General features: G+C 39.2%; 1 protein-coding gene across 9 annotated transcripts in view; it reads right to left on the bottom strand.

Annotated features, from left to right (window-relative positions):
• ERBB4 (erb-b2 receptor tyrosine kinase 4) overlaps positions 1 to 24,355 on the bottom strand; it is a 645,851-nt gene that overhangs the window by 162,028 nt on the left and 459,468 nt on the right. For all 9 annotated transcript variants that reach the window (XM_074872586.1, XM_074872588.1, XM_074872592.1 and 6 more), the window contains exons 7-13: positions 23,030 to 23,171; positions 21,424 to 21,537; positions 20,125 to 20,251; positions 15,504 to 15,577; positions 13,924 to 14,014; positions 12,290 to 12,489; positions 1,765 to 1,897 (exon numbers count right to left, since the gene is read on the bottom strand). In XM_074872586.1, coding sequence (XP_074728687.1) covers positions 1,765 to 1,897; positions 12,290 to 12,489; positions 13,924 to 14,014; positions 15,504 to 15,577; positions 20,125 to 20,251; positions 21,424 to 21,537; positions 23,030 to 23,171 — 881 coding nt within the window. The remainder of the gene's footprint in view (positions 1 to 1,764; positions 1,898 to 12,289; positions 12,490 to 13,923; positions 14,015 to 15,503; positions 15,578 to 20,124; positions 20,252 to 21,423; positions 21,538 to 23,029; positions 23,172 to 24,355) is intronic.

The following is a 24,355-nucleotide window of genomic DNA, read 5'->3' as shown; positions in this document are numbered from 1 at the left end:
TTACAGGTGACAGTTGCACCTCACAAAAAACCTCCGGCACCCTCTCAACACAATTCATCCCACCCTCTTCTAGGCTGAGATGAATTAACATCTGAACAGATCGTTTCTGTCCCACTGACCACAGACAGAATCTATGTAACTAGCTCAGACTGAACACCTAAAGCTTTGCAGATGGATCTCATCTTGTTGCTTTAACCAGTTAAAATATTTACATTAACCAGTTAAAGATGTGCTGCACACTTATATTAGTGGGCTCTAGTAATATCCAGATAAAGGAGGAAGGCCTCTGTGCTTAGTTTACTGATGTTCACCCTCCACTCCTCCACAGTGTAATTTAGTACCTATTGCATCAATACAGCTGAAGAAAACCTCAACTGACAATGGCAAGTGAGCTTACCCTTCTCTTTGGCTTTGGAGATAGATCTTTCCTGTTGAGGACTAACAGAGAAGTCAACTACATCTGACCCTACCCTGAAGTACTGTTGCTGCCCTCCAAGATGAATGTGAAGAGCTCTCACACAAACAAAAAATCTCCCCAAGCCCAGGTCACAAATCACTTCACATATTGAGGAAGGAACTGAGCCTGTGGAAAGTGTAAATACCATTCACTAACGGATACAGATCAGAACATTCTGACCTGAGGGCTAGTCAGGAGAGCCTCCTCACGATCTTACCATGCTAGGCTTCATGGCAGCAAGTCACCAAATGCGGTCCAATATATTCCGGTGCACATGAGAACACAACTGTGGTCTGCAACTTTTCTTTTTTTGGAGGGGGTGGGGGAAGGAGGGAAGCGGAGCTTTTAAGCATATAAAACTGTCCTCTGACAAGAATTCTTTTTGCATGCATTCTGCAGATAGAAGAGTTTAGAATATTTTCATGTTTCTATAGGAGTTCATTCAATACTCTTTCCAATTACATGAGTTGGCATCCAAGACAGGAAAAGAAAGAGGACGAAATCATACAGTGATCTTATTGTCAGTTAGCAGCATGAGCTGAAAAAGATGATTTAAATAATTTAGGTTTTTTATGCTGACTTGAAGAGAGGTGTGGGAGACCTTGCTATACTGTTATACAGGAAGTAAAATTTTACCTGTTTCCCTCCACAGCCTAATTATGAATTTCTGCTGCTGCAGCTAATATAAGCAGTTCAGCTCTATTTTCTGTCCTAAGGCAGATTCAGCCACCTTGGCTGTGCCGTATGTAGGTATTCCCCCACCCATCCTCCAGAAAAGATGGTGCACACGCATGAGCAGCAGAGGAAAGGGGAGGAAGAACTCATGTTGGTTTTACTATTTATATTTGTGTGTACACATACACAGTGCATTATGAAAAAAGAGAGACTTTTCCTAATTTGGGATCCTTATTCAGAGAATTTCTTTATCACATGCCTAAATCTAACTCACCTGAAAGCACATAATTGTATGTGTTTCTGAACAGGGGTGTCAATATTCAAGTAGGGCTCAATGGTGGGGTTTTTTTATAAGTCTTCACCTAAATTGTTCACATCATCAGCAATGCAAAAGGTGCAACAAACTTTTGATGTTGCATGAAAATTTTACTCGGCAGAATACTGGGTAAAGTCTTCTACACAAGTTAAGATTTAAAAATCCTTAAAACTTATCCCACAACATATTTCACTCAAAATCAGTAACATTGGCAATGGAGCCAGATATTGATTAATGTAAAACCAAAAGAACTTACTCCAAGTCCTGAACAATGTAATCAGCAACTTTAGGGGAAAGTGCAAGGGAAATATCTTACCCATCATACAGGTTACAAGAGTCTATGCAGGTCCGTCCCCTGATGAAGCGCTTGCAGGAGAGACACTGGTCTGGCCCTGGCCCCCAACAGCCATCACTTGAGCATAACTCATTACACACCATTCCATCAGCAGCTGCAGAGAGAGAGAAGAGACTGTCATTAATTTACATAGTCCTTTGAAATCCAAAGGAAAACATTTCATTCAGCATTCTGCCATACTCAGAAAAGTAAACTGAACGTTCAGATTTTCTAGAAACAGAATAGCAGAAAATTATCATCGTACCACTACAGAAGCACACTGTGCACTCTCAGTTTGAATAGTATAAACACTTCTGGTCGGTTCCTTCCAGAAGGGATTACAGTAGAGTAAGAACAAGGTTTAAGAGAGTGCTACAAGGATGATCAAAATTAGAGAAGAGCTCCTACATCAGGAATAAACAGAAAAGTAGCCTTAGATATGGGTGAGAAAGGACATGATAAAGGTCTATAAAATCTGAATGACAAGAAGGTGGTAAGTAAGCACGAAACAATTATTCATTGCTTCTTCCAAGTCCCTCATAAGTATTCAAAGAGACAGGAACACAATAGGGTTCAAAAGTGAGATTTTTCTTCATAGAAAGTATAGATCAAACTGCAGAATTCCCTGACACAAGACATGGTAAATGCCAAAAATTTAAAGGATTTCAAAAATCAATTGTCCAATTCCACAGAAGGGCTATTAACTAAGATATAAAGCACTACCTCTGAATTCAGAACTCCCTGAAATAAAATTTACAGATGGTAGGGAAAAAGTTGAAGGAAAATCACCATTAACTGTGATTTTTTAATTGTTTATTGCAAAAGCACCTGAAGAGCCAAAGAGCCTTTATATTAAAACCCCCAAAACCACACAAAATAAACTACTAACAAAGGGTGGGAGGGAAAGGTTGCTTCAAACAGCATAATTAATTCTGTAATTTTATTCTACAGAAATCCTCTACATAAATATCTAGACAACTGTGACAGATGGAGAAAATGACCAAAGGGCAAAAGAAAACACATGTTCTCTCTCCAGCATCTGAAGAAAGTCCAGTTGCACAGTTTCAGTCAAACCCTGGCATGTGAAAGGGTAGATCTCTTAATCTGAATTCAGTCTTGCATGATGAAACATTTAACGCAAATAGATTACGTACTAGACAGAGTAAGATGAAAAGAGCAGCGATCTTAAATATCAGAGATGGCAAATACATAAACACTTCTTTGCTTTTAAACCACTGGAACCAACTTGAAGAAAGCATCAAATAATAAATTAAAAGTAGGCTTGCTGGTAGAATTCTACCACCCCCTCCAACACTGTAGCAATGAAGATGTCCAGTGGGGAACACACACACACCTACTGAATACATGTATTAAACAGCAACTGCATATGCCCAGCACACATTTAAAGACAGGCAATAGCAAAATCAACAGAAGATATTTTTACAAAATGCAAAAAGCCCTCTGGCAGCTTTATATTAAATAAAAAGACAGTAGTACTATGTGCACTATTTTTCTACACTTCTTTCAGTACAGCAGCATTGCTGGGTGACTGGCAAAAAACCCACCCTGTTTTCGTTTCAGGATACCTGGTGGGTTTGTCTCCACTGTCAAGGCTGGAACAGTGCAGTTAGGTACTGTCAATTACAATCTACCTTAACAATTAAAGAGTATACTGAGTTTTATTACCTGAGAAGCACAAAGCCCTTCTAAATCACAAAAGAGAGCAGCAGAAAGATGCTTTCTGCTCTCCACAGCACGTTTTAAAACTGGTTATTCTGTGCTATGGTGTATATAATGTCCCACGTTTGAAGCACTGAATATCCGTCATAGCAGCCTACTGTACGGGAGAGCACACTGCTTCATACAGCGGCTGCCTCCTTAACCGCTCCTTAATCGCTGCTTTTCATCAGGCAGCATTGTTTGATGTTGGCACCATGCCTGTCAAACACATCTTCTGATCTATACAGCATGCCTAGCTTATGTCCTCTTCTATTTCCTACAAGGCAATTCCTGCACTTCCTTTTGCCTGCCGACATGCAGGAAGTTCATGTCACACTGGCAGGGTGCTCTCCTTTGATATACACTACCTGTCCTGTCACCGTCACCCTGCTTTCTGACCTCTGAATTTATTACTAGGCACTTCTTAGAAAAAAATATGCAACAACTGTACGCAAGCCCATGTAGTGAGTAGGCGAGAGGAGTGAAGCTTCTTCCATATTTCCTTTCTTTTTGCAATAGGACATTTGCTTTATCGAGACTGAAAATGGCAGATCGTTGTCTACTCATTTGGTTTTCTGCATAGAACATTTTCATAATTCAGTGCCAAAAGAGGACATTTCACCTTTACATAGGAACCAATCAAGGATTTCATGTCCTCCAGCCCTCACAGGCAAACTGATCCAAGAACAAGAGATTCAGCAGCATGCTTCCTACTTGTACAGTGCCGTAGCTGTCCCTGCATGGCTCTGCTGTACAATATAGGTAATTCAGCAGGTAGATGAGCACTATCTTATTCAATACAATGCTATAAATAACTTTGGACACAAGAAGTCTGCACACTCATGTCTTATCAAGGCTGGAATGCCTAAATATATACACACATTTTTTATATCACATATACTTTCTTAATGACAACATTCAGAAGGTGTTCAGAAGTATCTTTTTGATTCTCTTTTGCCTCAAAGCTCAAATTAGCCCAACATAAAATAATTAAATTTAGCAGTAATTCCAGGTGGTCATTTAATTTCCTTTAAAGCATATTAATTATCACAGATTCCAGCACAGCAAGAGAGACCTGAGCTATTTAGCATGCTGTTTTGTAGAGATTTCTCGTTGTCTTTCCCTGAGCTCTGCTGTAAATCAGGAGTCATTCTGCTGCAAAGGAGCCACACCACACAAAGCCAGTATGAGCAGGGACAAAAAAATCAGCTCTTCATTATTATCCTAACTCTAACTTTTTTTATGCTAGCAGTATTTTTATAACAGATGTCAGTAGTTCCACAACGTCACTGACTGAACTTCACAGAAATCAAAGGAATAATTAGGCAAAAGCTTTGCATTAGCAGATGTTACCTGTGTAGCCAACACAGTTGCCATTTTCATCCACTTTTAGACATTTCATGCATATCTCAGCCTATTGCTGGCTTTGTACAGTACAGTTCAGAAGGTGCACTGACTTGGTATTAAAGGCCAGTTTGGGCCTATTTCATGTTCATTGCCTACAGGAGCATGCAGGAAAAAGTTCCAGGTGATACAGCTGGTCATTTCAGGGGAACCCCAATTATGCCTGAGGATTTAGAGCACACTTGAGGGCTCCCTCGGAGCAGACTCCAGCACTTCACGCCTGGTCTGCCACTCTCCCTTGATCTCATCCAGTCTCATGGTGACATGTGACTGACACTGACCAGACAAATATATGAGTCTTGCCTCATGTTGCCTGCCACAGGGACACCTGGGATTAACAGGCAGCTTCAGACTTAAACTGTATCAACAAAAAGAAAAAAAAAAAAAAGGAAAAAACCCAAACCCAGAAATTATCACAGTTCTAATTAAGCAAACTTTTTATACAAATAGTTTTATTTTCTACTCAATGACTCACTTTAAGTGCTTGTCATGCAATAAAAAAAACACACCCTGCTTTGGAGATCCCTTTGTTCTCATTTTTAATCTTAAGAATATCAGTAATTCTTCTGATTTTGTTTTATACACTCTCGTCATTGAAAGGCAGTTTCCTGTTTGCTTTCTCACCTTTTTTTGTAACTTGAAATTGTGCTTTTATTACTAGTGATTTCCTTTCTTTTCACTGTTCTCAGCTGTCAGACTACTCTGTGATCAGGATTTTACACACACACGCACACAGTGTTGCACTAAAATAGCCCTTCAAATAGCAAGTGACACTATTACAAGATAGCTCAGAAAATATACTGAGTAACCTTATGCAAACAAAAAGAGAGCTTTTCAGTAAAGAAAATCATGATTACCTTATTGAAATCTAGCCAACACAGTGCCTATAAGTCTATGAAACAAGCAATAGAAAAAAAATTTCGGTATTTCCTTCTGCTTATTTCTAAGTCATAGAAATGTTTTCATAAATGAATCTTGGCAAGATGGTTTTTTTGACAACTTATAAAAACCCATTATGCTTGCCTTCCTCCTCTTCTTTAATTATAGGGATGGCTAAAGAAATGTTTCAATTTTAGACACATTATTTGGCATTTCCATGGGCTGAGAATGTTCTGAAGCTCCAGCATATCACACGGCCATATGTCGAAGGAAAGAACAATAATGCTTTTGACAGGAGCTCATTTTCATCGGGAGTTTCAGAACAAGTATTCATTCTTTATTAATGGGGTCACACAGGTTAGAAGCAGAAAGGTTCAATGTTTTTCCCCAACCTAGATAGAACACAAGAAAATTAGCTATCTAAAAAAAGAAAGATTATTATTTGGCTATCCACTTATGGGCCTGATCCAAAGCTCCGTGAACTCAATAGAAAAGCTCCCACAGACTTGAATTAGCTTTGCATCATGCCTGATAATGAATGTAATCATTTATTCAGGTTGTTAATTGGTGGCTAAATTGACATAATTCATAACAATCACATTTATAACAACCTTTGCCTAGAAAGGTTTCAATGTACACTGCAGGTGTCACTGAAGATTAAAGGAATTATTTAAATAACTTTGTACAGAAGAACATTTTTCTGCATTTATTTTGTGTGCACTCATATTTAACATGAGTCACCTCTGACTGTTCCACAAAAAAACCCATGCTGGGAAAAAAACGCAGATTCTTCACTTCAGCATGGAGCAATGCTAAAATCTAACTACCAGAGCACACTCTCCATCAAATAACATTATAGTCATTCATTCTGCATTAATAATGTTCATAGCTAAGTAAGTTTTATGCACAAACAGTTTTTAACATTACAATTGTGATGGTTTAGCCTCTGCCGGGGTCTGAGACCACGCGGCCGCTGCCCCTCCCCCACAAAGGGAGTGAAATACGAAGCCCCAAGACTGAAATAAGGAAAGGTTTAATACAACAATGCAATAGCAACACAACAAACAACAGCAATAACAATAACAGTAATAGTGATAGCAATGAACAGAGCAAAATAGCTACCAAATACAGCAGTTTGAAGCACGATGTACAAAACCACGAGTGCACCGCGCTCCCGCGCCAGGAAAATGTGACCTGCCAGGATGTGACCTCCGCATGGTATCTGAATAACCCGGCTAGAGCTCCCCCCCACTGCTGGGGAAACTTAACCCTATCCTGGTTAAACCAGGACAACAATTTATAGTAGTAGACAAGTAGTAGTGTACATTAAATGAGAGCTTCATGCACTGCATTTTAGATGAATGATCTCCAACTGTCACTCAGCTTATCAGTTTGAAGATGCCCATTTGCCATCTGAACTCTTAAACAGCCTTGGGAGACACCATCAGTCTGTGCTAAAAGTGCAACAACTGTTCAAGTCTCAACTTGTCCCTTGCCCTCAAGTCTTCTCCCGTAACCTGTCCCCAGGCCTAGGTGCCTTTTAGGGTCTACACAGTTCAGAAGTCTCTTGCTGATGATCACATACTGCCGCCCTTTCCATGGTGCTCAGCCTCAAAGGTGCCACCTTCTTCTATGTTACCTGTGTACACAAGCTTGGACACTGATATTTCTATCCCTGACTGTGTGTAGGGAAGGTGGAGAAGAGAGAGATCACATTCCTCCCAGATACCCATCCCTCTCTGGCCCCTCATGGGACAATATTAGAAAGACAACACAAAGCAATACACCATTTTGGGGTTTATGGATTTTTTTAAAATTCAAAAAAACACACATATGTTTTGCTCCTGTATTTTCAACATTCTACAAACAAGTTAAGTCTGCCTTAGGCTTTTAACCAGTATTTGGAAAAGCCATCTCAGAGGCAGTGAAATATCTGGTGACTATTTTAACACTGTTAAGAAGTGGCAGAAACAGAGAGATGAAATAACTGAGGGTATCAGGAGCATAAACTATATTTTGTGTGTTGGATAATTTTGTAGCATTTTCCACTGGCTCAAGTCTGTTGTCTTTATCTTCTTAATTGAGAAAAAAAACACAGTGTTCTGCCAAACTCTATAATGTCAAAGATGAAGCATTAATATAGACCAAACTTTTCCACAAATATTTTACTCCCTCAACAATTTTTCAGTATTTCCTCACTGACTTATATGGTCAGCTGAACGCAGCATTAAATGGTATGGAAAAGATATCATCATCTTGTGATATATCGTAAAAGTCACTTAAATATGATGCTGACTAGAAGATCTTGGAAGCTCTTACATGAGTTTTAAGAAAAGGTACATGTTGATTGTAAATGTTTGCTGTAACTTGCTTTAAGCCATTAACAATCACTAGGTAGTGAGGAAAATGAAAACAAGCTGATAGCAACTCAAAATATACAAAGAAATAATAATAAACACACCTCAGAGTGGCTGTAATAATTAACATGGTTTAGACTGGTTTCTTCACTGGAAATGATGTGAAAAAAATCTTTAATGGATATTTTTATTAACAAGTCACACCCTGCTAGTTACCATGCATGTAAACAGACAGTACTTCTACCACAGAGAATGGATTCTGATCCTGCAAATATTTACTTATGCATTTCCCTTCCCCATCTTATTTGTCACTCAGAGAGGCATGGGCATATGCCCAAGCATCTGCAGGATCAGGGTCTAGAACAGGCAAAACAACTGAAAAGCAGAAATGGACACCCTAGAGGCTTGCCCTCAGATCCCAAACATTCAGCCAGTGGAAGATTGAGAGAAAACTCTCCTAAATTGCAGCTGTTGGCCTATCCTGAAAATCACAGATGTTTCGGAGGATGCTGGAGAAATGCATCTGGCTCTAAGGAACAGTGCTGCCTTACTCCAAGTAATTGTGAAGATTTTTGTTAGACATCTAACCTGCAGCAGAACCCATTTAACCCCAGAGAGGTGCTGACTGACAGGCAGAGTTGAAGCAGCAGGATAGCTCTTCTCATCTAATGCTGACTCTCAAGAGGCCACAAAACATTAATCAATTCACTCACACAGACATGCATAGAGAGAGAAAACCACTGCTCCCTGTTAGGATTCAGGAAGTCAGCTAAGGCACTGCCTTCTGATGGGAGTAACTTGGCCTCTAGCCTAAGTTCATTATATATAATCCATGTAATGAACACAGGTTAGAGTCTGTTTCTAAAACTAGTCCCTGGGTACTGTAGCTTACGTTGTGACTTCTTAAAATGAAATGAATGAGATTTGCTTTCCTCATGAAGATTTCCCTTGGTGTTATATTTCAGAAAATATCTTTAGGAGTATTTTTCTTCATGGAAAAGAATGAGTCTCTATTGTAACAAATCCTCAACAAGCCAAAAGTCAAATAAGTTTACATTTTCCCTTTGTGTGCAAATGCAGTGACAAGACATACAATGCAAGAGGATGATGTGACAGTACATCCAAGTTTCCATTTGCCCTGGAAGCCCATATTTCAGTAGTTGTGGCGGCTTCAAAGGGACTCAAACTTAGTGATCACAGGAAAGAGCAAAGAGGTATTTGACAAAGGAGTCCTGACAACTAATATGGAAATATCTTCCAAACTACTGTGCTCAGCTATGTTCCCAAGCTCTCAAAACCGGTGAAGCAAATGAGACGCTATTCCATGAAGGGAAAACCACCTTAGGAAGTTCTCTGCTGAGTGGTTTTCCATTGTCTTCTAACATATTGTAAGTTACAGAGAGCTTGAAGCAAAGAGAAAGCATTATTGTATGAGACATGAGGCCTATGTTCAACCTTATTACTGCTTGTTTTATTTTTATACTAAATCTCTAGGAATGGAAAAGACCTGGTTGTTCTTTCATTAAATGATGCATCATTATCAGACAGCTATAGCAAATCTGCCATTAGAAAACATCAAAGAGAACCGAGAGCAAAATTTTTCTCCCAGAGTCAGCAGTTCTTCATACAGTAGAGAGGAAGCCTGTGCTCTCTGGAAGGTTCACAGGTCCATGTATCTCCAGCAAGATGGGACCACACTAGGATCTTGGAATATAACCCTAGTGATTCTTGAGTGGTCATCAAGACCTTGTGCTTCTTCAGGTAGATTGTGTTGTGACAACCTAATACATTCCTTACATGACATCTCAAAGGGCTAATTCCTCCTGTCATGACATACAAAATACACTTGTTACTAGACTGCTAACACAGAACTTGGTTCCTCCTCACCATTTGATCCTATTAAACTCCAACCACTGCATGGGAAAGCAACTAGCAACCCACCATCCCTGGGCAGATGCGATTCTCTTTCTTGGCAACACCTTTATTTGCCAAATACTATACTGTTTTTCATAGTTGGCTTTCTATGTGGGGGCAGAAAGAACAGACTGTATACTAGAACTACAAGTCATCTACAAATGCTCCAGGCTGGCAAGACTGAAGGCATTAGTTATTCATGGGAAGTCAGGAGCTTTCCTCCAAGTTACAAAGGTGCTAGAAAATGCATGTTTTTCCCTTGCAAGGCCTATCTTATTCAATGTTCAAATAATATTCACCCTCTGAAGAACTCAAAGCAAAGAAAAAGCCTTGAGATGGAAAAAATGAAAAACAAGAGAACAGAAGCCAGTAAGATGATGATACAAAGCTCATGGATGTTGAGCAACTGGAGCTAATTCAGAACAAGATAAAGTTGGCTGGGCTGAAAATAGAGACTCTGCAGCCTTCTCTGTCCTGCAACTGGTTAACTCATTTTATTATTCAGGACTATTCTTGGACTCTTCATCAATGCTTCATTCCCACATGACATGATCATCACATGTTCAATCATCTCTGGATGATAGAGAGAGCTATGCCACTCTCACAGACAACCACCTGAAATAATTTATCATACTTTTGTCACCTCTTGGCTGGGTTACAGTAGTAAGGACACCAGGGCATGATGCCGTTCAACATTCAGGCCACCCTTGCGCACTTCCTCACCACAGCAGTAGCAGCAGACACTGCACCTCTCCTCCACCTTCTGTATTGCCTTCCTACAAGATGTTCTACCAAATGTAAGGGTCTAATCCATAGTCTAATCCACAGCCTACACCAAGGACATCTTTTGCAAACATACACAAAAACTTCTACCAAGAAAAGTTCTGTTCAACACATCCTTCTGTCTCACATAACAGAACGTTTATGTCAAAGAATGAAGTATGCCGCAGTTTGAAAGTGGACAGCGGTCTGCTGCAGGTTAAGAAACAACCCGTTCCCTCTACACCTTCAGGCATGATCACAATTAAACTATCTACATCAACAGCAAGAGGCATTTCTTTAACCTTCACTTTTTAAACTTTTCTGTAGAGAAATAGCCTAATAATAATAATAAAACCCAAACCAATAAAACCATGCAGAGACCACCCAAACAAGACTTTCCATTTCATGTAGCTCTTACATAGCAGAAGAGATTAGAAAAATAACTGAGCAGCAGTGATAGATGTATAGTTGTGTTTCACCTAACACTGGAAGGTACACTTATACTACAGTGATGAGGACAGTCACAAACTCTCTCAAAGCATAGCAGAATAGTACTTCAACTGGAGGGTAGAAAAAAAAAAAAGGGGAAAAAACCCCTCACAAGCTAAAGAATAAGTTAAAAGTAGGACCACAGCCTGAAAAAAACCCAAGGCAAGCATTTCTGGCTCGTCAAAGCGCAAAACCTAGAAGTATCACTTAAACATACAGCAATTTAATGAATCTTCTCTCTTGCTAGCAGTCTAACAGATGCTTAAAATAAACTGTATTGCTGCTACAAGATGATTGTATTAATGCAATTTGCTGCCTGATTTCTGTATAACCAAATTGTTTCATCTGCTACATAGCATTCATTCGCTTTTCAGTACTATGAGCTCAGTCCAGTTACTGGCACCTAAGATTTCCTGAAAGACACTTAGTCCCAATTAAAAGTAATCTTCTTTATCAGATAGGTCAAATACAGAAAGGAGGAATTCAGTGATCAAAAACAGATCCAAAAGTGACCTTTCTGGATTAAGACAAAGCCACTTCAGTGAAGCAGGGTAAGGGAAGCAAAAGATGCTAATCTCACTCCATAAGGAAAGGGCTGTAGTTTCTGAATCTTTAAAATCAGTGCCTTTTATGAACACTACATTCACTCCACATTTATGGCCTTCAGAATTCATATTTGTGAAATTGGATCTCTAATCTGGAAAGTTCATGGTAAGGAAGCAGTGCTCTCTCTCTTCGCCCTTTCATTTGTTCATACCTTAAAACATTTCATTTGCCTAGAAATCTGCTCAGAGGCAGACTGGGCCAAATCCTTAGATTCTGTAAATGATCACAGCTCCACCGATGTCCATGGAGCTTCAAGAGATATTAGTCAAGCTTCTGGCCTCCTCACTGCACTGTATTCTGTCAGTAATTGTATCATTTTCCCTCCCCAGACGAGCCAGTTGTAGACAGCAAGATTTGCACTGAGCAGCAGTACTTACTGCAGTTCTCTGCCTTTTTATTTCGATGAATCACGGTCTTTTGACTGGGTGTGCTGAAGAGGCTGGTCCAGTTGACAGTGTGGTAGTAGCACAAATTGCTGTTGTCTGTTATGTAGATGTTGCCAGCACTGATTTGCTTTAAGGACTGAAACTGCAGAGAAGTAATGCCTTGTTGCTTTAGGATGAGTAAGGAAAGGCCACTGTGATGAAAACAAAAGTAAGAGAGAACAGGAATTAGCTTCAGAAGGAGGAACTTATTAGAGCTGGTTGGGAATTTCACAGAATTAGTTCCTAATGTCAAGATGATCTTTCTGGCAAAACCCAACTTTGGTCAGAAAACTTTTATTTTGGGGTGACACAGATATTTTTTGAGTCAACATCCAGTTCTACTGCCTAGAAAATTATGAGTCCTGCAAGAATTGCGATACCACAAGCTGCGATGCTCGCAACGCTAGGCCAAGTGGGCCAGCAGAACTCAACTAGTTCCATTTCATTCATTAACATATTTTTTGAGATAAATTGCTGTTGAGAAAACGGAATAAAATCCAGTTTTTTTTCAACAGAATTAATACTCTGATAGTTTATGCTAAGGAGAAACTGACAAAGTCATGCAAAATGTATTAACATCTTCTGTCAGGCATCAAATTAATATTTTTGTTATTTTCAAGGAAGTTTTTCCAGCCCATTTTCCTACATTTCATTTTTCTTTTGTTGTAATATGTGGTTATCACCTTTCTTCATCAAACGAATGGTAAATGATTGTCTGTGTAACACAGAAATGACTACATGTATTTATGACTGAAGATTAGTGAAGACAATATCCAGTTTCTGGGCATCCTTTAAGTTATTGTATTTTAATGATTTTAATTGTTTTCCAGCTGTTCCAAATACAAATTACTGCTTCCAAACAGAATGCTGGGCTGTAATTCAATCTCAAGGTTTCACTGCTATTCATATTCTGCTTGGATTGCTGTTTAAGATGACAGCAGAATCCCATGACTAATTTACCACATTCACATGGGGGACCAGGGGTTGCTGTATAGATCATTCAGGTACCTTCTGGTGCTTCCCCTATTATTTCTCACATTTTCTTCTCTTCAAACCAATTCCTCCACCTGAACTTTCATTCGGAAACATCTCTGGTAAAAATGGCACTAACGTACACCCCACCTGTAAGGTACCTCAGTGGATTCAGTGTTCTTCCATGCATTTATCTTTTACCACTTCTTAAGACCACATCGTTCTTTGGGCACATGAGCCTGCACTTCCAATCGCAACCACACAAGCTTCCTGATAATGGGGCTAAGTTCTTCTATTAATGTCTTTTAAGTTATGTTTCACATTCACAAGGTATTTTATACCATAGTACTTTCTGGACAATGAGTGAATAGCTACAGCAATGAACTAAGACGTTTGGTTTTGGTGGTTTTTTTTTTTAAATCATTATGTTCAAAAGTTATTACCCATTATAAACAACTCATTAGCGAAGATACTGTTAAGGAATACCCTGGTAACAGCAAAAAATATATCAGTTCATGATGCCCTTCCCAAAGGATGTTGCATTCTGTGCTACTGAACAAAGAATCACTGAATACTAATAAAAACCAATTCCATCAACAGAGAAAGCACCTTACCTATAGAGAGCTCTTCCACCAATAGTAACCAAGTTAGAAAACACCCTGAAATCTGTCATATTCTCAGGCCATGACTGTATGTTCAAATATCCTGAAGGAGAAAAAGGCAAGCACATGAATGTCAATGATTTAGCCATAAAGATTGCTTTATCACATACGTGAGTTAGGGCAGGCCTAGCCTATAAATGAAAGACAGTGCTGATCTGAGAAAAAGAAATAAATAGGTAATGAATGCTGCAGACTAATGTCTTTGAATTCATCAGGCTGCTCACCACTGTCTTCCCCAAGAAAGCAAAGGAGGACTTGTCCCAGCAGCATTACATCCACTTTCAACAGTCACAGTGAGGGTGAACCTAAACACAGGCTGGAATCTTGCAAGGCCTCCCAGCCTTTTCTAAACAGCAGCCGCAGAAACAATGAAGATTTGCCTGAATTAAGAATATTCCATTTTAAAATCTGCTAGAGACTTAGGGCAGAAGTTGAGAGATCCGTCATGATTCATTAAAAGATGACAAGACTTTCCTAAAACAAAGAACTTGCGTTCGATTTTGAGTGTGTGTGAGGACTATTCATCAGAGAGCATTCTCTGCACAAGTATGTGGGACTACTTATTTTGTGCTACGCAGACCTCTACAGAGTGCAATTCCCCATGAGTTTGATTCAGTACTGGACTGAAATGCAGTACATCTTTAAGCATAGGGGTAATTCCACTTAAGTACTAGAGCTGAGACAGTCAATTAGACAGTGTGCTTAAGAATGGCAAATTACAGACACCCAGATGCCAGACTATCTTTCACATTAATTAGGGAAAGATTCAGAGCTTGCTTTTGTTTTTTAATACCACTGGCTTGCTGAAATACACAACTTTTGAGAGGTGAAGCACATGGGAGATAACTCATTTCAAATGCCAAACACTTGTTGAGCTATAGCCAGCTACAATCACGCTGTAGCGTCCAAAGATTTCTTTTTGTGTGCATGAAACAGGAAAAAAAATAAATAAAATTCTATCTATACATAATCAGCAAGCCCTCAAGAACTCAAAGCTGCAGTACCTTTCTCCCTGCCCCCGAACGGTGAAACAAGAAGCAAGATGCAAGAAAACAAGAGTACTGAGTTCTAGCTATATGACCCGACTGAAAAGTCACAAAAGGTGGGAGGGACTACCTCCCCACACTTCATACATTTGTCTTTAAATTACAGAAGCTAATTTGGAGCAGCATCTGCTGTTAGAACAGGAGAAGTAGCTGCACAACCAGACTGGATTGTCTGGCTTTTGCCGAGGCATATTTCAAATGCTTTCAAGTGAAGACCGAGATCCCTTGCCCACTCAACAGTAAGGTCTTGGTCTTCTGATGCTTGTGTACTCCAAACCTAATGGGCATTCTGTATTCATGAGCAAAGGACAACACACTTGTGAATATCAACTGATACCGAAGTTGTTGTGTATTAAACTTTTATGAAGTTTGCTGTGCAGTGAGTTTAAAGAAAAAAGCACTTTGTGTTCTTCAGAAAACCCAACAAATGACAATCGTCAATGCGAAATGAGAAGTTCAGATTATAGGAAATCAGAAGTGTATTACCTGTTATCTCTCTCACTGTTTGGAAGATATTTAATTTCTCGGGATTGATTGCAGCAATTGTGTGATATGGGTCCCTGAAAGATTAAAAGGACAAAATGTGATACTCTGAATTAAAAAAAGATGAGGTTCTCAAAGCTATACCATATAGAAAGCCATATTCAGGAAGTCAACACTTTGCTTTTAGGCAGCATGTGCTCCAGATTTCTTCAGAATGTTTCCAATTTCTTCAGACTGTTGTTCCTGCAGAACCTCTGTCTAACTTCTCCCAAGTCATCTTGAAGGAAAATAATGGTGTTTAGCATCTTTAAGGTTCAAATCATTAATGTCTGAGCAAATATTTATGCTCATGGAAAATCAAGGGATTCTAAACAACCATGGGTGACCTCCCTAAAAGAAAGATGAATTTTCAACATTTTTCCCAGAAACACTAGCTCAAATGGTACAGTTGCGATACTGTACTACCAGGACTAACAAAATTGTTACTGAAACAAGGGACAAGCTATAAGCAAAACAAAACTAAGAGCATGCCAGCAGTTCCTGACACTTGGCATTAAAAGGGTACACTTTTTAGAAGGTGTTGAACAGGGAATATCAAAAAGCACAAATCCTCTCCAAGGAAGTCTGTCACCTGAAAAATGAAACACCCCCACCAAACATTAAAATCTCAAAGTTAGATATACTGCAGTATAAAAAGATGAAGTTAACTTTGATTTTGAGAGTGCTATCATTTAGTAAATACTTCCCACCCCCCACCCCCCATTTTAAAGGGGTAAAGACTCTCCAACTATTAAAAAAGCCATCTAGAAGCCTAACCCAAACAAAAATACTTTAAAAATCCTTCTGTAGTGCCATGTTATGGTATTTTTGAGAGGGTAGGAAACACCCTCTGTAAATGCAGACCATGCATTTCCACCCGTCCTCCTTCTGCTTTCCAAAAGACATCTTTCTGGGAATTGGAACATGCAGGTGATCAACTAGGCCTCACAAGTCTATGCGGTGACAGACTGATGGGGTCACTTCTAACCATCCTGGAGGCGACACCAGGTTAGCAGCAAAAAAATGATTTATTGAACCTTAACAAAAATCCCAGTGGACCACAGAAGCATCATACACACTTAATTTTAACAATCTGGGGCTCTCAGAAAACTTGGTAACAAGTTTTGACTACCTAACAGAAACACTGCACTTTGCTTTTAAAATGTGTTACTACAAAAAAAAGGAAACCCCTTGCCTGTAGTAGACCTGAGGTTGCTGAACTTCACCTCCCAATCCTAAGATAAAGTAGTCTTTAAAGATACAAATAGACATTTAAAGCCCTTAAACAGCCAAATGTCCGATACGTTTTATCAACTGTAGAATAATGCAGTCCTCATCTACCATTCTTATCAACAGAGCCAGGATTTTTCAGTAGAACAGAGGCACAGCTGAATTTTACAGCTCCAGTGATGAGAGTTTCAGCTCATTGTGAAACTGGAGATGGACAACTCAAGGGAAGATAAAAAGCTGGTGAGCACTGAAGGCTTGTTGCTCCTGCTGCAAGTCGCGAGGGGGAAGAAGGCGGCAGCATTTGCTGCTAGCTGGGACTGGCCATACTTAAGCTACATCTCTCCTTGGTATATCCCACCCCTTCAGCGGCAACACCAGCAGAAGGCAGCTTGGCTTTTTAGCACCCCAAACAGAAGAAAACAGCAGAGAGAAGGCTGCATCCGACCTATACAGGTCCTAACAATTTTTCAGCCAATGTGTTTTCTGTCTCTGCCTCAGGCAGCAGATATGTACCCTAACAAAGAACACTTTATCCATACACTTCAGCAGACCATTACCTTAGAAGACTGAGTACTACTGACTCACCAACATTTAGGTCTACCTTCATCCCACTTAGCTTCTGGACACTAATTAAAGCTGATTCATAATTATCTAACTTATATATCATAAATAATTGTTCATAAACCCAATTCATAATTATATATATAGTTTTTATATCAATTATTACAAATTCACAAAGACTTGAAGTTCAAGTATTCAGGACAGGGAAAGGCAGGCTACAGAATCACAGGATCAAAAATATGACAGGATCAATTGTAATAGCACAGTTCCCAATAAAAACAAAACCAGCATCTTTTACTGAAGTTATTCTCTGCTACTACAAAAAATCTTTCAATTCCCCACAAAGAGCTAGACTTTAAGTCCCTACAATCTGAAACACTGAAAATTCATACTTTTAAAGGTGCAGTTCACTCTGAGTAAATGAATTGTAACAGGAATTAATTAAAAGTTGGAGTTGAAATATTTGTTATTGTTTTTGCTCTATGCTGTCCATTTATATAATAAACTGCTTTTGTAGCTAGTGTAATTTAAAAAATTTCCTTTCTGTATTATTGATTTGCAAAATGTAACAGAAATTTTAAACAAAAAGCTGTTCCAGAAACACAAAGTTATTTTAATTAATTCTCAAATCTTCTTCTTGTATTTCAATATATACTACTGTAATTTATTCTATGGAAAAATTTAGGGTTGCAGAACTCAGTGTCCTCATACTTAACACTTCTTGGAGTGAGTTTTCTTCATAAAGAATGAGAGACAAAGTGCCACACAGTTTCAACATTACATGTCCTAGGCTTATATTATTCTATTAAAATAGAACAAAATATTTTAACCCTCTGCTTTATAGTCCATAATTTAGATATTTTTCAGATTCATATGGTTTTATTCAAGGGTTGTTTTGGTTCATTTAGACAGATTTTTAAATGAGACTCATCTTGTAACTCTGCAGCGAATATAACTTTCTCAACAAAAGCAGTTCTAATACTCAAAATTACATTTCATGTAATGCACTGGAATAATCCACACAAAATTGCTCACATCCTCTAGCCGCTTGTCTTGCATTTACTAGAGTACTTCCTGTCCTGGGAGACCTAATAGATTTACACCCGGGCTCTTGTTCGGTCACTTGGTCAGTTCAGAAAGTGTGATGGCCTGAGCGCTGACTCCTGTGTGACCCTCTCTAGGGTTTCAACAAGTTCAAAGCAGCATTTCCTTAAACCACTTGAACCAAAGTCCTCTTCCTCCCTATGCTACGTTAACCTTTCACACTGTACTCCCTGCTGGAGAGATGAGAAGACCAACTACACAGTCAGAGCTCACATTTGCTGGCCTTTTGAGAATCACTGAGCTCTAGGGCCCCACTGAAGTGGATTTTCAACTGTCTTTCTCATGGCTGGAGTCAAGTTGTAGGTGGAGCACTACAACCAATCCCTATATCAAATCAACGAAACAAGTTGTTTCTTTCCACCTCACCTAGTAGGGAAATTTGAGCCAGGCAGGTTGGTGTCAACCACTTTATTATAATCTAAATATATCTGAATCTATAGAAAGACTAAAGAAAAATATGCTGGCACTATTCATGCCAGAATTCCATTTCTGATCAATCTGCGGACATTCAGTTAATCCCATTTTCTCTATGCCATAAAGCTGCAAACATGGAGTTGGTTTGGGAACTGTATTTAAGATATCTAATCTTGACAATCAGCTGCAAGAAATGTTGAAAGCTCCGAGGAACCTAAAAAGCAAGTTAAAATTTGAAGCCTACACAGTGCTAGAAGCAATTGAGTACTGTAGACTGTTAATGTACCACAAAATATCTGCATACTTATTGCAACAAAGAGGCGAAAGGGATTAATCTTATTTGTACATTTTGAGGATTTTGCTCATTTTAATAGGTCCAGAAATACCTCAGTGTCATGTAATTCACCATGGCTGATTAGAACATGAAGGCTTGAATTAGTAAGAAGGTACAATCATATTTATGTTCTCTCTATGATGGAAAGAACACAATGCAAGAAAGCAGCTAGTTGCATTGGGCCCCCCCTGGCCATCAAACCAGAGTATGCCTGTCTTCCCTGGCCACATCCCACCCTCACAGCATTTGCACCACGCACTCACCCTTGCTACCATGGCAAAAACACAGCGCACCAAACTACAAACAGCAAGGCACTAGTTATCTGGCCGGTGTATCTTCCTTTAGGAGGAGACACTGGGAGACTTTTAAATACTGGTTCTGTACCTCCATATCTTCAACCGCTACTAAGACTTATTCAATATACAGCCATATTGAAATCAAAATACTGGATTAAATACCAGTGAGCTTTGTGCATCCCTGCAATTGAAACTTGAATATATACTTCAAAACTGATTGACAAGAGGGCAGCTTTTTTGCATGTGTATGCAGTGACAGCCACCTGAGCTATGACAGTTTGTGCTATTCTGCACATCAGACTGCTGGTCATACCCCATTTAAAACAAACTGATGGAAGGTAACTTCCCTTTCTCCCTTCTATTCTCTAATCAACCATTGTTGTAAGCCAGTACCAAGGATCTCATAAACTAACCACAGATCACAGTTTTTTCTCTTTCTACGGCAAACAATCTACTTCTTCCTTTCTTTTCCTAGAGGTTGAGTCTTGAGAATCAAGGTAACAGTTTCCTTCATAATGGAAGGCAGAAAACAAATTTATCCTGGATCTGCTATTCTGTAAAAGAAGCCTGCGGCCATCGTTAAGAGGTGGATGCAATTTGTCTCACCTGGCACCATGACATAACATCTTAACGTTTTGTCACTTACCCATGAATCCCAGTAACAAGGAAGATAAGGTTGCCATTGATCTTGGTACAGTTTATGAACTTGTCAATGTTGCTGGAATCCACCGTCTGAGCTGACACTAAACTCCCTGTTCCAATGCCGTCACATGCTGCCAAAACAAGGAGTTTGTGTAAAGAACTAGGAAAGACAATTACTGAATCGGAACATGTTGGCCTTCTCGACACAAGTCTTCATTTCTTTCAGAGATAAAGCAGCAGAGAGGTGTTAAAATGGCACCCATTACATTACCCATATTCCTAAAGAAGCACTGCCAACTTAAAACAAACAATAAGCTATAGTACCTGCCACAGAAGGACATCCTGGCACACAGGTTAAGGTACTTCACACTGGATCTAAAGGCAAGTATGAACCACACTAAATCCCACGCAAGCCAGCTGTAAACAGTTAGTTAATAACTTAGCTCAGACTAACCCGGTGGCCATGGCATTTATTTGTGCACTACTCACTGCAGAAACTGAGGGGTCCTAACACTGCTAGCTCCAGAGACCCCCTTTGCCCTGGTGGATTTGTGAACTTAACCATTCACATGCCATAAGGTCCTTTAGAAAGGACGTACAAATAATTCTTGTGAATTCGTGAATTTGTTTCCAGATATAGCTTCCACTAGGACTAAGAAGTGGCATAGGCCCACCTGGGAAAACTGATGGTGCTTTGCTCCTGAGCCATTCAAGCAGGGAGCAGAAAGCCTCCCTAGAGGAGCTTGGGGTGGCAAAGTAACCTATAGATTTCAGTCTTCTCAACAGCATCATCACTGAGAAACCTCTAGTCTATGTTTTAGACACTTAGAAAGGAGGTAGAGTCTGGGAAAACAGAGGCATTTTTAAAAAACAGAGGAAATAAATGGAAACTTAACATTGTATTGACAAGTATGAGACATACCATACATTGAAGCCAGGGCTTTAGTACAGTCCCCTTTGGAATGACAAAAAGACAGCTTTAAAATACCTCCAGGAAATACTTGTCATTAAAATAACATAATAAAGAATTCTTTCAAATTTCTCTAAAACCAACAGAGAAATCCCCTTCATTTTTATCTAATCAAAAGTAATTGGTTACATGACCATTATAACTTAATAAATTTTAATTCTATTATATACACTTCACACACAGCCTACATAGCTCAAAGTTCTGTGGGTATCCGAAGGCTATTAATATTCTACAACATACTCATGAAGGGTATTTCATGCCAAAATGACAGCCTGCTCTGCTTACTACAGCACAGACTACATTCAGGAAAATTTATACTAAACTACTGCCTACCTTTAGGACAAATGTCAGTGCAGGGCTTGCACATCTTAATACCATTTTCTTCAACCTCCATCTTGGAGCTCGGACATGCACGGACACAAGAGCTGGAATCTACCACAAAGTTGTCTGAAGAGAAAAAGAAGATATTGGCAGAAAGTGAACCGCTGGACTAAATAATACTGAGACATATTTTTGGACTCTGTGTCAATATATATTATTCATTACCTCAGCATTTCCACAGTGACATTACGATTTAATGTTCAGTGTTTTCAGAAGTAAGCAAGCAAATTAGGCATGTTTTTGGAGACTTAGGAAAATCCATGAATTGTCAGGCCTGATTCCCCCTCCTCCCCCAATTTGATTTTATTATTATTTGTAGTAAAGAAAGCTACAGTAATGGGAGAGAAATAAAACAAGACATTCTGCCCTGTCTCTTTCATACACACACAAATACATACATCTGGGATAAAACACTGCAGAAAACAATGACAAGTATTTCAATTTTGCTTTGTAAAACAACTGCCAAAGGGGATATAGACTGATCCTACCTAATTGAGAGCTTAATACTGTCAAGAAAGGCAAAAAAAAAGGAAAAAACGGTCAATGAAGTATTTGAACAAAGAATCATATCCCTTAAGTAGTGCATGGTATACCAGGTCCAAAAAAAATTATCTTGCTTCAAAAAACCCACCACTCTATTACAGTTATGACTAAGCCTTGACAGGCACAGCCTCAGCCTACTGTCAATCTGAACTTCCCCACAGAGATGCAAAATTTGGATTTTGTTTTGGGCTGAATCATGGTTCCATTTATTATAATTACCCATCCTTCTTAGATGTAATTTATGGATAAAATAATTAACGCACAACACAACTGTAAACCTTGGTGGGAATGAAAGGGAGACCAAGAATACTGTCACCCCTATTTTTCTTTCTAACTAAAACAGCAGTATTAAAGACTATGTAAGTCGTGACCTTCCAAATTTTTCTGTTGCTTGACATCATCTGTCTGGTATAGTTTTTTGTATGCATGGGACTATTCTTTTTTTAACTCCCTCTTCCCCTCTAATTTTACTCTGGAGTTTTAATACTGTATTGTTGTCAGTATTGCATGGGTTTTCCTCACTGGGACAGAACTGCTCAGAAATATTTATTGTAACTTTCTGTCAAACCATCATTATTCCAAGTTAAGAAAAGGGCATCAATATCATGAAACCATATGGTGCCAGGTAGTACTGGTGATGGACTGTTAGGTTTCTGAAACAGAAATTTATACCCTTTTACAATCCCATTAACTATTTTCACAGTTCATTTTGAAATTTACAAATGCTGATCTAAAGCATGAATGTTAACAAGTGGTGGTCATGAAAACAGGAACCGAGCGAATTCCCCTTCTTTAAGAAAATCACTATAGGACATTTGGGAAGTGTCACAACCCAGAATGTCACTGCCTTTAGTTAACACATGGCTGAGTTATTACAGGCTGCAAGCACAGGAGGAGTGATTTGAGACACTGAACTATGCACTTAGCTCTCATTCTCTCATTGTTTTGTAAGGCTCCTGAAATGCAACTCAAACTTTCTATCACTGCAGGAAAAGGCAGCTAACACAGCACTTACGTGGGCACTTTTTGACGCAAAAAGCCCCATAGGTGTACTTTGCATTGTGATTATGCTCCAGCTGGAAGGTGGTAGGATTGTATACAAAAGTCTGGGGACACTGCGTGACACATGCACCACTGTCATTGAAATTCATACAGGCCTGCAAAACAAGGGAGAAAAAAAATATTAAATTAAATCACAGAGCTGCTGTTGGGTTTTTTTAGTTTATAATACGGACTTGATTGTTCAGACTCACTGCAACAGTGAGGAATGTGATATATAGTTTTCTAACCTTCATTCTGGATACTTAGATTCCTTGCTAGGATCTTGGCAAATACATGACTTATAAAAGGGGGCTCACTGAGCCCCCTTAATTCAAAACACAGTTGACTGTTACAATACTTGCTACAGAAACATAACAACACTGTAATTTGTTTCATAACTATTGTTACTACTAGCAATTAACTAATTCACAACTCGTTAGGACATTCTAAAACTGCCAAGAGTGAACAGCTATTTATCATAGTCAGTCTGAACAAATGCTAATGACTCCTTCAGAGCTCCAACCTTTAGATTTCTTACAGCATGGGTCCATCGTCCAGCTGAAAACTAAAATTCCCAATTAGAAAGCATGAGGGATAAGAACTTCTTTTGAGCTAGCACAGGAGGGGGTCATTTCCCTAAGTGGCAAGTTTAACAAGGTCAGTTGCTTCACACACTGAGAAAAGAAAATAGGACTTTGTATCACTTGGCATTCAAGCTCAGCCACCCACAGCTGACAGAGGACAGGGCCCTGACAAATGAAGAGGCAAGTGTGTGGATAAAGAAAGTAGTGGTATGCAGGGAAAATAATTGACCATGCAAAGCTGATAATTAGTAATAGAAAAACCCCACCTATTTTGACATTCCTTGTCACCACATATCGTGTCTACAGTTTTAACCACAGCTTATAAAAGACTGTTGGAGTAATATTCACAAAGCATACCCAAAATGTCAAATTTCATATGAACATGAAAGCTGTAGCCTGGCTTGGATCCCTCTAGTAGTTTAAGCAACCACTGCTACTGGATTCTGCTTCCCCGCTAACCTGTTGTCCAGAAGCCAGGTTGCTTTGGAAGTTTTAGTCTAGGGATGAATCCTTCTGGTCCTTTTCCAGGTTGTAAAAAACAGAGATGATTTTGAATGTTTTAAAGAGTCAGCAAGTATACCAAGATGTGTGTGGTGTCCCCTCCCCTGCAGGACTGGGACTGAAAGAAAAGTGAAAGAGATTTCTCCTGCTGCTGCTTTTACTAACAGTCCTTATCTCCATTCAGACCAGGACCAGCAGGACTGAGGGATGTTACT

Source organism: Strix uralensis, chromosome 6 (genome assembly GCF_047716275.1).
Source record: "Strix uralensis isolate ZFMK-TIS-50842 chromosome 6, bStrUra1, whole genome shotgun sequence".
NCBI classification, from domain to species: Eukaryota; Metazoa; Chordata; class Aves; order Strigiformes; family Strigidae; genus Strix; species Strix uralensis.
Note: the sequence above shows the minus strand (reverse complement) of the source record. Positions and strands in the feature narration are given on the sequence as shown.